Source organism: Aythya fuligula, chromosome 1, assembly GCF_009819795.1.
Source record: "Aythya fuligula isolate bAytFul2 chromosome 1, bAytFul2.pri, whole genome shotgun sequence".
Classification (NCBI taxonomy): domain Eukaryota; kingdom Metazoa; phylum Chordata; class Aves; order Anseriformes; family Anatidae; genus Aythya; species Aythya fuligula.
The window spans coordinates 22277927-22292828 of NC_045559.1; the positions used below are offsets into that span (position 1 = coordinate 22277927).

A 14902-nucleotide genomic window follows, 5' to 3' on the forward strand; every position below is an offset into this window, starting at 1 on the left:
TACAGGCCAGTCAGTCTCACCTCTGTCCCTGGAAAGGTATTGGAGCAGCTTGTTCTGGATGCCATCTCCAAGCAATTGGAAGAGAAGAAGGTTATGAGGAGTAGTCAGCATGGATTCACCAAGGGGAAGTCGTGCTCAACCAATCCCGTTGCCTTCTATGATGGCATCACCAGCTGGGTAGATGGGGAGAGAGCGGTGGATGTCATCTACCTTGACTTTATCAAGGCTTTCAATACTGTCTCCCATGAGAAAGTGTGGGATAGATGAGTGGACGGCAAGGTGGGTTTAGAACTGGCTGACTGGCCAAGCTCAGAGGGTGGTGATCGGTGGAGCAGAGTCTGGCTGGAGGCCTGTGACTAGCAGTGTTCCCCAGGGGTCGGTGCTAGGTCTGGTCTTGTTCAACATCTTCATCGATGACCTTGATGAGGGAATAGTGTCTGCCCTCAGCAAGTACACCACAAAGCTGGGAGGAGTGGCTGACACGCCAGAAGGCTGTACTGCCATTCAGTGAGACCTGGACCAGCTGGAGAGATGGGCAGGAAGAAACCAAATGAGATTTAACAAGAGCAAGTGTAGAGTCCTGCACCTGGGAAGGAACAACACAAAGTATCAGTACAGGCTGGGGGACAACCTGCTGAAAAGGAGCTCTGAGGAGAAGGACCTGGGGGTCCTGGTGGACAACAGGTTGACCATGAGCCAGAACTGTGCCCTTGTGGCCAAGAGGGCTAATGGGATCCTGGCGTGCATTAAGAGGAGCGTGGCCAGCAGTTCAAGGGAGGTGATCCTCCCCCTCTACTCTGCCCTGGTCAGGCCTCACCTGGAGTACTGTGTCCAGTTCTGGGCTTCCCAGTACAAGAAAGACAGGGATCTCCTGGAAAGAGTCCAGTGAAGGGCCACAAAGATGACCCTAGAAGATCCTATCAGTCCTACCTGTGAGAAGAGGCCAACCCCCAGCTCCCCATCACTTCTTTTCAGGTAGTTGCAGAGAGCAATAAGGTCTCCCCTGAGCCTCCTCTTCTCCAGACCAAACAATCCCAGTTCCCTCATCTGCTTCTCACAGGGCTTGTATTACAGGCCTTTCACCAAGACATCAAACAAATTATACCCATCTCTGCAGTGTCACCCTTAAAGTTCTTATCCATCAGCTTTGATATAATATAAAGTTGTACTGTCAGGCCTGGAATTGGTTTATATCACTTTATTTTAATATCAGATTATTTACCTTCTCTATGTGAGATCCATCTCTAGTGGCTGCCACCATAATTTATATCACATATGCCCTAAGACTGTATATTATACATTTTCTGTAGTACTCTCAGTTTCCCTTTGGCTCTATTTTCTGCTTTCATACATGAATAGCCAGAATCTGCCCCGTGGTAAGTAAGATAAATTGCTTAACATGGGCATTGAATGCTGTTTTAGATAACCCTAGGGTATCCATCTGGCCTCCAGCTGCTGCCTCAGAAAGGCACAGGTTCTCTGTCATAAACATATTCTGCACATCTATGTGGGTGTCCACAGGACTTCAGGATATGTAAAACAGCAGTAGGTTTGCAGCAATTGGGTGCCATACAGTTTTATTGTCCTAATCATGAACTGAGACATTTTAGGGTCAGCATAAAGAGGCGTCTTTTCGGATTTTGAATATGTGTAAGACAATCATCATTTGTTACTTTAATAACCGCATTGTTCATTGTTTCAAAATGTCTGCTGTATTAAGATTGAGCAGATAGTGGTTTCATTTATCACAGACCTTACATAGCCCAATGCAGTGTATATTCCTCCTCTATCTGCCAACCTAATATTCACAAATTAGCTTCTATTAGTTCTACATAATTCTTTATAATTCTCTGCTATTGTTTTTTTTGTTTGTTTGTTTGTTTGTTTTTGAATATGAAATGTTTTAACAGTTTATGTTTACCCTTTCTATGCATTCTATTTTAGTCTTCTCTTTCATTTGTCTCAATGAGAGGCTTATCAGTGACAAATTTCCTTTCTAATTTTACAGATACATTCTGCTTCCTTGGGAATTCTAAGTACTGAAGGTTCACATGGTTACTGTCCCTCTTTCCATGTTAGTGAGAACTATGTTAACTCATGTACATCTCTGCAGTACTTTTTAATAACTAATTAAAATGAAATGCTAAATTAAGAAAAATAAATAAATAAAACAATCTGCCCCCCAACTCTTAGTACTTGAAAGTAATAATACAAATTTATGAAATACGAGTTGATTCTGTAAATCTGAAGAGTCTTCCATTAATGCCAAATTCTAACAGATGGTGCATTTTGAGGGTTTTGTATACAACAGTTAACTATATTATAGTGTACTATAACTGCTTGACTTCTATTTATCAAACCATACCATCAAATCCCTGCTGACTGCAATGGGTTTCATAATAGATAAAAACAACCTATGTAGAATAATTCAAAGGATGAAGATTTAGGTTAAGTAATTTTCATTTCATTTTAGAAAATGAGCTGAATATCAAGCTGCTGAAATCTGGTAAAATATCATAGCCATCTTTGTAATGGAATCAGCTCCACTGGCATTGGAATATTCTGTAAATGCCAGTTGTGGGGCTTATAACTTTTCTACACTTTTGTCAAGGTACTGAAGTAGTAGTGCTTCATAAGTAATTTTTACTAAAGTTTTTTTTTTTTTTTTTTTTTTTGTAAGGGAAATCCAAGGCTGTTGATTTAATTTAATGGATTTTTTTTTTTTTTTTTTTTTTTTTTTTTCTTCTTTCTATTTTAAAATGAAAAAAAAAAAAAATGCTCATCATTATTCTTATTTTAGCTTTCACTACAGCTTAATAATTTTAATATATCACCTGCAAGTATGATCTTCTGGTTTTCCAGTCATTCCACTTCCTTTCCACTACTGGAGATGTTCAGAGAACATCTTCACTGGAAACCACCTGAGAAAGCTTATTTGGTGACCTCACAGGGAACTAAGCTCACAGTTTGCAGTAGGAGATGGGATTGTTTACATACACATGAAAAGAAAATTGGTAAAGCAGACACATAAGTGAGTTGCTGAGCAGCATCTTAAGAATATCAAGGTACATGTTAAAGAATTTCTTCATAAGAAGGTGAATTTTCAAATTCAGTGTACAAAGGGCTTGTCATAAAGCAGTTGTTTATCAAAAACAGCTTTCCTTGACATCAACGTAAGGCATTAAAAATTCAAAAGAATCCTTTTCATCCTTGTTTCTGAATTAAAAACCTAATGCATTTTACTTTCTTCTTCTTCTCTAAATAACATTTCTGGCTAGTTTAAGCTGCATTTTAAAAGGCTCATAAACTACTGAGGTCACAGACACATTCCTTTGGTAATGCTTAGCTAATGTGTTAGCTTGACATTCAGAGTTATTTAATGCATCTGGTTGTAAACTGGGAAGGGAGAGGAAGAATTTCTTTCAGAATCAGATTATTACTTAATATGTACAATAAGTAGATGTGTCTTTAAGCTTAATAAACTTATTTTTATGTTGTGGATGTAGATTGTCTTTGACTGAATGGTAATGAAACAATGCATCCAGCTATAATGTTTATAGAAAATTGTTTTGTCTGATTATGGAGTGATTTTTAATCACTGTCTATTACCCATTCAGCACATCAGAGGGACTTGGTAAGCAGTGTATACAAGATTCTGAAGCTTTTAGGTGACCACATCGTACATACATGGCTATTAAATGGGTATTCAGTAATAGACACATGCATACCTTATGACTTGAAAAACTTAGGAGATATGTATGTTCATATATGCAACCGAGTGTTCCTTTGCCTACCTTTTGAACCACATCATTGGACATAGCCACAACTCTGCTAGACCATATCATCAGTTCATTCTGTGATGTCTTTGATGGTGCAGAAGAACAGATGGAGTTCTGTCTACGTGTGTTTCTCACCTTGTCTTCTCTCTTTTGTCCCTTTGGCTAAGTAGTTCCTGTAAAGGCAGATGGGCACTCAAACCCTCTGCTAACTTTGGGACTGAACTGCTGGACTTTACAAACCGAGGACATTTAATTAGATGCATTTTCCTATTTTTTGTACCTTTTTAGCTAAAAAAAAAAAAAGAAAAAAAAAGAAAAAAAAAGTGATTTCAAAACAAGTCTGAAAACCATTTGAAAAATACTTCACTGTACTTTATTATAAAATTTGAAATATTCCCTCCTCTTATCAGTATAGAGTTACAAAACAAAATAAAAAAAAAAAAAAAAAGATTTTCTAAAAGTATTTTGGAGTTGTTCAACAAAGATAGACATCAGAAACGGATCTCAAAATAAGTTAATACGAAGTTTATAAATAATAAAGAAAAAGGGTTGGCTCAAAGGAAATATGAAGGTTCAGTCATGATTATCCATTGGTAGCCAAGGTTATTATGTATTCTTGAAATTCTACCATGAACTTCTGATTTAGGTATCCAGAATATATTAAAAATTTAGTTAAGATCATGACAGATTGCATACAATTATCTGAGTCAATCATGGGTTAAAATGATGCAGAACTACATAAGCACACTGAGAATGAAATGTGAAAAGGCACAGTTCCCTAGCTGTTCTTTAACTACCTTGCTAAATGATTGTTGACAAGTTATGAAAAAAATGATAATGAAATTAGTGAAATGATTTAAAAAAACGTGGGCTGCCTTGTGGTCTCTGAAGTAGTCTAGACAAGCATTGCAGGGACATTTTTCCTAAGCAAAAATAACATTTTTTATATTATGGTTCCCAGTAAATGCAGTTTCTGAATTAGGGTATCCAAGTCTATTCTCTAAAATAAATATTATATCCAAGAACTATTCAGTGTGGTTTCCCCAAATATTTTTAATAAACTGGAATTTATATAACCTGAGCTGATTACTTCAGGTCAGAGTATCATTTTCTGCATTAACTTCTGACAAAAATATATTGCATTTAGATTTAGTAGCAGGTCCTCAACATCCATTAAATGGAACAATTAAACAATTAAGATGCAATTCCCTGTAATGGCAATTATACCATACAGGAATATATGGCAGTACACAACTATACACACTATAGGATTTCAAGAATGATCAATTCTGCATATCAGATTGTTAAAAAAGATACTTTTACAACTCAGTAGGGTTTGTTACAGTGTTTTACACTGAATCGAGATACATCACCACCAATGTGATGCGTTATAGTCAGCTTCAATGTTTCTCCACGTGGTTTAATTACCTTGTCTCTATAAAATTTTAGGTATTTTTTTCCACAGAAGTATTCAGTTTAATTCAATAAAGCATACATTCAATGGGTTGTCCAAGCAAAATATATTTTCGTACATAAAACACTTTCGTTTTGGTTTGTGGACTATCCGTTCTCAGACACTGTTCATCTGGATTATCCATTAGGGTACGTTTTTCTTCAGATGAGATTAATATTCTTTTAAGAACACTAATTAACCATTGATGATTTGTTTATAGCCTTGATACCTCTAGTTTCATTCTCTGCTTAGACTTTCAAAGCTTCTGCTAAAGCCTTGCTAAAATCCCTAGTTGTTTTTTTTGTTTTTTTTTTTTTTTCAAAAATCTTTAAGCTTTGCTTTCCTGGTTATGTAACTAATGGTTATTAGTATGGTTATTAATGGTTATTAGCACACTCCATTCATGAATAGCTCCTTGTTTTAGGTTCATTAAACGTACACAAAATAATGACATAGGAAAAAAAGCATAATAATTATGCTTTTAATTAATAATAAATAGGACATAATTATGTCATAAGACATAAGACATAGATGAAGATATTGGTCTGGTGCCACTTGCTAACAATAACTACTAGTTATGGCAGCATCCCTAGGATGTTATCAAATTTACTTTATAACAAGCACTGTGAATGTTATTTTACCTTCTAAAAATGTTATTCCACAGAAGGATAGCACATTCTTCCTAGTATTTGGGGGTCTGAATCTTCTGTGACTTATTTGAGACTTTAGCAAACTGAACTTTATGAAGATGGCAAAGCTTATCTTAACTTCTGCTGTACGAGAGAGATCTTGTTGGACTCAGAGTAGCAGCTGGATTCCACAAGATGCTATGCTGTTGTTGACTGTGGTGCACTGAGTGAAATTCTCTTGCTGAGAACATAATAATATCAAAGAAGATGGTTCTGTCTTGTACTGTATCATGTACTCCTAGTACATGATGTTTCTAAAAAAAAAAAAAAAAAAAGATATTATAAACTCACACTGTTTTTGCTTGTCATAAGTGTGACTGAAAACCCCATTGGTCTTTAGGACAAAAGGCATTATGTATCCATTGGTAATAGGTTTCTGTTTCTACCATAAGCTCTTTAAATTGTGCTGAGCGGAAAGATGGTTCCTGTCACAAGTTGAAAAAATAGTCTGAAGGTTACTTCAACAGCTACTTACCCAAAACTGCCGAGTATGTGTTTATTGGGTGAACGAATTTTGTTGGATCAATCTGCTATTTGTGCAATGAAGAGTAATTTCACTGCTTATAGAAGACTGTAGACTGGCATTTTTCTTGCCCTTATTTCTGCCAAAAGAATTGGGAGCAAATCACAAAGAGATTTCCAAAATTTTGTGTCAAGTCTCTTCTATTTCAATGGGTTCTTAAATATTTATCACACATAATCTTTTGATACTCTTCTTCTGCAGTTGCTCACATCTAATTTTTGCTGCCAGAATTTTGCTGGCAGAACTGTGAAATTGGCACAGTGGTTAATGTGCCACTTGTCACTCTGAAAACACTGTTCATTTCACTGGATATCAGTTTGTATGAAAGCTGTTATACAAAACAGAACACAACAATTTATGGGAGACAGAGATACAAGAAGTAATTATGCAGAAATTCCGTAGGTATGTAGACTGTTATTCCCACTTCTACTGGCCAACTTCTGCATAATATATACCTAGACTTTCAAGCCTTTTTTGACATTCTCTGGAAAGTGCTCATACAGTGGGCTTAGTACCTCTAAGTATTAATTTAACAAGTCTCATACTGTAAGAATTTACTATGAACTAGGTACTCTCTTTTTCTTGATTTTCATATAGAGAGATGTGAAAGTAGTGATGTTTTTGTTTGTTTGTTTGTTTACCCAATGAACACAGTTTTCATTCTCCAGTTACTGAAACACAACTTTAAGATATTTGGATTTGTCTTCGATGAACCTTCATTATAAATTTCTTTCATCTGCATATGTGAATTTGGGGGGCATTGCTGAATATGACATTGTTTGTGCAATTTTTGCAAAGTCTCTGTAGGACTGCAGATCCTTGAAGGTAATGTCACCTTGAGAGAATTCATCAAAACATGCTCTAATTTGGCTGGCCTGGCTGCCAAGGTAGACATGTAGTTTTCAATCTTTGAACATTTTGTTGATCGAAGTAAGAACAGAGTGTCGATTTATAACTTTTGACAGCTTCAGCAATGGACCTTTCTGTCTGACAGTCTTGTGTATAGAAGAGAGAGCAACAAACACAGCTGCTATCCTTAATTTATTTTGATAAAATACTTTTACACAGGTGGTCAATGCTAGAAACTAATCACGTTAGCTGTGACCAGATTTATACACTTGTTCCTCAAGGTCTTTTATGAGCATTGGCTCTTAAGTTGATGCTATTCACTTTATTTTCATACTTCACAGGGAAGGTCTTTAAGGAGTTCATCAGAAGATTGCTATTTGTGCAATATTTGTACACTGTATTCACACCTTAAAGTGAAATTGTGCCGTTCTGCAAGTCAGAAGGATTTTCTCCACTTCTTTTTTTTTTTTTTTTTTTTCAGTGCTTTATTGATATTGTGTAGCACGAAAAAAAAAAGTTGTTTTCACTAACTTCTATATAAGGTAGATTTAGTGATAATGAAAATATCACACATTTTCTTTGTGAGGTTTTTAGACTTATTACCATATCAGTGTTGCGTTAAGAAGAACCTGGTCAGTGTGATCAACTGTCTTTAATTATAATTTTTCACAGAATCACAGAATCACAGAATTTCTAGGTTGGAAGAGACTTCAAGATCATTGAGTCCAACCTCTGACCTAACGCTAACAGTTTTCTGCCAGAATATCTTTTCTGCAAAATTGCTATAAAGATATTTATACTAATTGTTCTAATTGTTTTTTAATATTTTTCAGGGAGTGCTGGAACACCTGTTATCTTCAATGAAAATGGAGATGCTCCTGGACGCTATGATATTTTTCAATATCAAATCACCAACAAAAGTACAGAATACAAAATAATTGGTCATTGGACCAACCAGCTTCATCTAAATGTAAGTAGTATTTTAATTATGATGCTGACATTGGAGAAATGCAACCGTTTGAATATTACATTATTATATTTCAGGAATGTTGAGGACTTCTATTAGCTGGCATAAAAAAGTTACTCCATTCTCTTTTTGAGAAGAGAGTAAAAAATAGCACAAAAAAGCTGAACCCAATTCTTTTTATTTTAAAGTGGGTTGGGTTCCACATTCACCTGCTGCTTTAAATGATATTTTAGAGTCATTATATATCTGATATTCCTCAGTCTGACTATGAAGTTAGGCAGTGAAATAGTAACTCATCCTTCAAAAGAAGGTGTCAGACAAAATGATTCACACATATATATTGCTCATGTCTTTCAAATATAGAAAGGATATGAGGGGATGGAAATGTACATAATAAAAGAGAAGTTTGGACTATAAAACCACTTCTGAGTTGGTTGAAACACTAGGATGATGAACTACAGCAATAAAAATATTTCTTGAATATAAAAGGAGAATTTGGAGTTTTTCTGTGTGGTTAACTAGGATTAGTGTAATCTCATACTACTTAATAACAGGGGAAACAAAGTTACCCTTCCTTGGGAGGTGTTTCGAATTGCTGCTTTAATAAGTTCTGCAAGTTTTGTGGTAGCTGAGTCCCACATGTGCATTGAATTATATTTGTTTTGAAAATCACCATCCCAATAAGATTCAGAGAACATACGTAAGAATATTTGAATGACAGCTAAACATCAAGCCACAACTGTAATGGGAAGTTTTGGGGGCCAGGAAAGTTACAGTCATGAGAACACCACAACACAGTTAACCTGTTTCATTGATTTACAGGGTTTACCTTAGCTCAGCAAATTTGAAATACCAACTTTTGTTTTGCTAAAGGCTAGTGAGAAAGGCAACAGTGTGAACTGATGACTGGATTCACCAAGGGGAGTTTATGCAGTAATTTTAATCAAACCACAAAGAAGAGTTTTCTAACAGCTCTGGTTTTCTATGTAAGCGGTTCCTGATAAAGACCAGCAAAGACAGTGCAGTAAATATTTACCAATGATTCTCCTGTTGAGACTACTTTGCAATAATTATCTGAGTGCTACCAACAATAATACATGTGATAGCTCTCCATTTTCAGGCACAGCTGTTAAACCACTTTACCATATCTAATATTTAATATCTGTAACTACTTGGCAAGGACTCATTTATTTACTTCTTCTGCCCAAATAGAAAACAAACAAACAAACAGAAAACAACCCTACTAACAGAAACTGCACAAAGCAGATTGTGTGGCAGTGTTATCTCTCCAGTAACCTGATATCTGTCTGATGAAAGGCATGAAAGAAAAAAGAATACTTTTAAAGAAGTGTAAAGATTAATACTAAATAGTAATTTCTGGAAAGTATTAGAGTTAGACCCTTATTATATACATTATAACAGACGTTCATGATTTCCATAATTGCTATTGTTTTCTGAAAAGTTCTGGTGTTTATAAATAAGCTGAAAAACTTATACACACATTTTGCACATTAGTACTAAAATAGCATTTACATAGTAACAGAGCTACCTTAGAATTTGCTTCAAATTCCATTTCAGTTAGTCTTTTTGTATCCCCACCTAGACTGCTAAATTTTTCATTAAGTCTGTGGCTTTTCAGTTCCTTTATTTCTGCCTGATATATGTGTACTGCCAGGAATTAGATAACATACCAGCAGACTGGCTGAAACCACTCAGACTACTGAAACCACACCGTGCTAAGCATATTGACCACAAAGCTAGCAGGAAAGAATTTATCTAAGGACACCCCCTGTTAACTCTCATTGAAAATGGGTGTATTAGGATGTTCTTGTGGCTTTCTTCTTTTGTCTCTTTTTTCAAATTCACTGATGAGCTGCCTAGCTTGTGGATTGGTAGAGATGCACAACACCCTGCTGCTGGCATTTCAGCTTCCAGCTTCTTGCCACACTGCCCTGTGCTCACCTGGCCCAGGATTTCACAGTGCTCTTCTGTGCAGCAGGATTCAGCAATGAGATATTTCTCCTCCTACCTTTCACTTTTTTTTTTTTGAACTTACTCAACTTTATGCTGGAGAAGCTCTAAAGTGAAGCTCTAAAGTGAAGAGTGAGCTTTATATCTTATGGTTTTTCAGGGCATGAGATTTTGGGTGCCAGTCAGTGTCGGTGTCTGCTGGTGCTGGTTCAGTAACAATGAAGAGGAAAGTCATAATATGGATGATGCAGTTTGTTTCCCTCTGTTTTTGCATTCACTGAGTTTATATAGCATGTGTCAATGACACTTATGCCACATGATGATCTGCTCTGGCAATCCTACCACCTCATTTTACTAGACAAAGTATACTGAGACCAAATAATCTTTGTGAGTGATTGTCAATACTTCAAGTCATCATATGCCAAATTTGATAGTGCCTTTGCTTGCCAATAAATCAGAGGGAACATAGAGGACATTTTCAGCAGTTTCAGTGAAAAACTCTATATTTATTGAAGGCAAAGCAATGTATATTTTCATGCTGCTGTTCTATAAAGGAAATGTTTCTAAAATATAATACTTTTTTCTCACTGTATCCTTCTTTCTCCAGCAGTTTCCTTTTTATGAAGACACATGTAACTGATTTTTAATGAATCTCTGTGTCAGATAGATATCCTCTATAGATAATTCTACATCTACTCCAGTTTTTATAGATATTTCTATTTAAAATTATGTGGTAACACAATTGTGTTGGTCTATATATCTGGTACTGTGTCTCAGAAAACTTCTAGCTTTTATTCATTTATTTGGTATGACAGAAAAATACATCATGAAAATACCAAGATTGTAGTAGTTTAACCTTTTGAACAATTAATTAAAATAAGATTATAACATGTTTTGCACCTAAATTGTTGAGACAAAGTTTCCTTCTTCTCTTTCTGTGTATTTTTCTTTTCTTTTTGTTTTCCTTTCTCATAGGGTACTCTGTCATATTTTCTCTGTTCAGTCTTGCCTGCAAGTGTCTGAGTCAAGACTGCAGGTCTCTGTCATTTGGGCTATGGCTCATCACCTTGTAGAGAACCCTCATATAGTCTTTGAACCTAACCCTCAGGTTTCCTCTGCTGGGGTCTCTGGTTTCTCAGAGTTTTCACTGACTCTTCAGGGTCCTTGTGGTCAAGTTTCAGACTTGTTCTGGAGCAAAGCCTGATGCAATGCTGGCTTCTGCTTTGGACAGAAAGTGCCAGCTCTGTCTAGATAAAGACTCTTGCTTCCGAAGGGGCTTTTTGTCAGCAGACTTCACTAGCTGGGATACTGTTTTCTCCCTGTAGTCCTCAGTAACCTTAATGATCTCCTTTGGGCAGGCTGACCTTTCAGATTTCCTCTGAAGCAGCTATAGGAACTTCTGAATACTGATCGGCACTACTCTTGTAATCCTTACAAAACAAACAGATATGTAACAATGCTGTGATGTACAGAATAAAAGTTAAATAAAATAAAATAAAATAAAATAAAATAAAATAAAATAAAATAAAATAAAATAAAATAAAATAAAATAAAATAAATATCTCAACCTTTAAACTTTAATGTGATTCTTGAATTTGAATAAGGTACCTTAGGCTTTGACATACATAACACAATCCTGAGGGCAGATATTTAGAAACATCAGTCTCAAGAGTCTGGATGTCTTTCATATAATTATCATTTTACATGATTCTGCATTGTAAATTTATACCTCTTTTAAAATTCTTATCCTCTCTAAGATTGCCCAACTTTAAATGTTCTTAATGCACTGTAAATAATCAGACCCTAGAAGTTTTTTGTATGACAGTGATGGAAAAAATCATTGTTTTAGAACTTCTGATCATTGACTATATTTAACTGCCAGGGTTTGGGGTTGTTTGCTTTCCTCATTTTCTTTTCTTCATCAGTAGAATAACATAACATATATTCAAGCAATGTTGAGAGTTATAAACCTTTCTCCTCCAAAACATTCTGCTTTTCATAATGAATAATAATAATAATAATAATAATAATAATAATAATAATAATATACAATATATAATATATAATATATATTATTATAATATATTAATAATATATATAATATATATAATATTATTAATATTATTATATAATATAATATATTATATATATAATATAATATAATATAATATAATATAATATAATATAATGATATATTATTATTATTATTATATAATTATAATAATAAATATGATATTAATAATAATAATGATAATAATAATAAAGAACAACAGGAAAAGGCAGCTGTTTCCACAAAAATTATGTTTTATTCATATTGCAACAGTATTTTGCACACCAGATCACATGTAAAAGTTCCCTATGAATGTGTGGGTTTAGCAAATTTGAGCTCTCAACTATGTAATCTTTGTAGGAGGAAAGTTAAAAACAAGCTGGCTTTTCCTAGTAGTTATGATTTGAAATCAACTTCCTGATATGACTAATAATGAATTCCCACTTAAAAACTGTGTTTTGTATTGTGTAAATTGCAATATGGGCTAGAAAGAGGTGTTGACCAACGGCTTTTTTTTTTTGGTGACAATCAGTGTTCCAGTCCTAAAGCTGCAATAAGAAATATTTCTCAGTTTCCTTTGTGACTTAGCAATCAATTATTTTTTTTTTTAATGGTTCATTTTTGAGAGATTTTTTTTCTCTTTAAAAGTGTTCTATTTTAAAACCTAAAAGCCAATTTGAAAAAGAAAAGTCGAAATGTTTAAGAATCATAAAATATATTTTGTCTTTTTTAAAAAAACCTTTTAATATAGTTAAAATTATAAACTGTTTTCATTTCAAAGTTATACATTGCTTTGGTCTACAAAAATCTGTATTGAAAGAACATAATTTGAAAATATATGTAGATACATATCTATATTCTTCCAAGTTAGTAATTTTTTGATTGATGGGAGAGACTATTATTGGTGATTTCTCTATCACGTATTTAGCTGAAGCAGGTCAAAAGCTTTAGTAGAGATCCACTTATGTTATCTTAGTCCTTAAGGAAATACTCATCAAAACACTGTAAGCTTCAAGTCCAAATGTAATGAAATTTTTAAGATAGATTTTGCTTTTTTTTTTTTTTTTTTTCAAAGCACAAGAGTTCACGTGAAGAGAAAAAGAAATTTAAATTTTACAGTAATGGATTTTTAACTTTGTCTTAGAAATAATAGATTGTGTTTGCTCTCAGATTTATGGAGTGTATTCACTGAGAATATAAATGACTCAGGGGCAGACATTTTTCCTATGATCGTCTTGATTTATAACTGAGAAATCTGTAAATTAAAATTACACTGATATGAGGAACTATCAGAAAGACAGCCCTAATCATCATTAGCCTTAAGCACCATGGTTGGTGAACTAGTAAAAATTGGGAACCCCACACTGAGCATCTCTTCAGGCAGCCATATCACAAGAAGATTTAAATCAGTATTGAATTTAACTTCTTTTCTAGGACTTGTAAATTATGTATCTAATGCTGAAGGAACCCATCAACATTGACATTAGTCAATTCTTTTTAAAGTAACAAATTCAACATTCATTAGTTCCCTTTCTTGTGACGTGACAGAAAATGATTCAAGAAACTTATGATATTTTCTTTAACTGCAGCAAACAAGTTTTAAACTTTGCTTTAGGCCACTTTATTTCTGTACTTCATTAAAGAAGTCAGAGGGTCGTCCCCCCCCCCCCACCGCAGCTGTGGTAAGCACTATATAATTGATAGATTTTTTTTTTTTTTTGAATTGCTGAACCTAACCCTAAGTCTAACAAAAGAACATACTATAGTGAAATACATAACAGGAGCACTTATTGCTATACATGATTATAACTGTAAACAAAATATGACAATTATACTGCCTGCAGGGTATTCTTCTGTAATAGGACAGTACAGTTCATACTTATGTTCCATCACCTGAAAACGCTCGGTCAAAAATAAAAGTCATTGAGACAAGCAAAAATGTTTTGGATTCTTTTATTCTTCTTAAAATTATACTGCTGTCTTCCTTTATTCTATATAGGGCTGAAAGTCAAGTAGGAAGATACTATCACAGTTCTTAGAAGAGTACTTAGGTTTTTCAAAGCTAGTCCTGGTCTTAGCACTGATCAGTAAATATGGATCAGGATTTATTCCTCTTTACTCTCGGAGTCTGAGTTCAATATGAAAATTGTAGTCACTAAGGACAAATGCTGGACTGAAGAGATCAGTCAACAGTGGATGCACACTATGGACAACCAGTAAAGTACCAGAAACATGGAATTAAAATGGGATGTTATGATTTTGATAGGTTGCATATTGTATTATGCATTAAATATATATATATTTAAAATAAGCCAAATACAGATGCTAAAAAGCATTAAATGATTTTGAAGTGTACCTGTAAACATGACTGAAAATCAAAACAGCACTTGATTGTTTTGAACAAGGTCCAAGGACCCTAGAAGAATACAAGAATGAAAACTTGTCTTCTTTCCGAAGCTTTTTTCATTGTTAGTCCTAATAGTCTTCTCCTTCCTTCCTTCCTTCCTTCCTTCCTTCCTTCCTTCCTTCCTTCCTTCCTTCCTTCCTTCCTTCCTTCCTTCCTTCCTTCCTTCCTTCCTTCCTTCCTTCCTTCCTTCCTTCCTTTTCCTTTTCCTTTTCCT

General features: G+C 34.6%; 1 protein-coding gene across 5 annotated transcripts in view; it reads left to right on the forward strand.

Annotated features, from left to right (window-relative positions):
* Positions 1-14902, forward strand: part of GRM8 (glutamate metabotropic receptor 8) — a 345739-nt gene that overhangs the window by 270738 nt on the left and 60099 nt on the right. For all 5 annotated transcript variants that reach the window (XM_032192752.1, XM_032192777.1, XM_032192743.1 and 2 more), the window contains one exon: positions 8127-8263. In XM_032192752.1, the coding sequence (XP_032048643.1) occupies positions 8127-8263 (137 nt within the window). The remainder of the gene's footprint in view (positions 1-8126; positions 8264-14902) is intronic.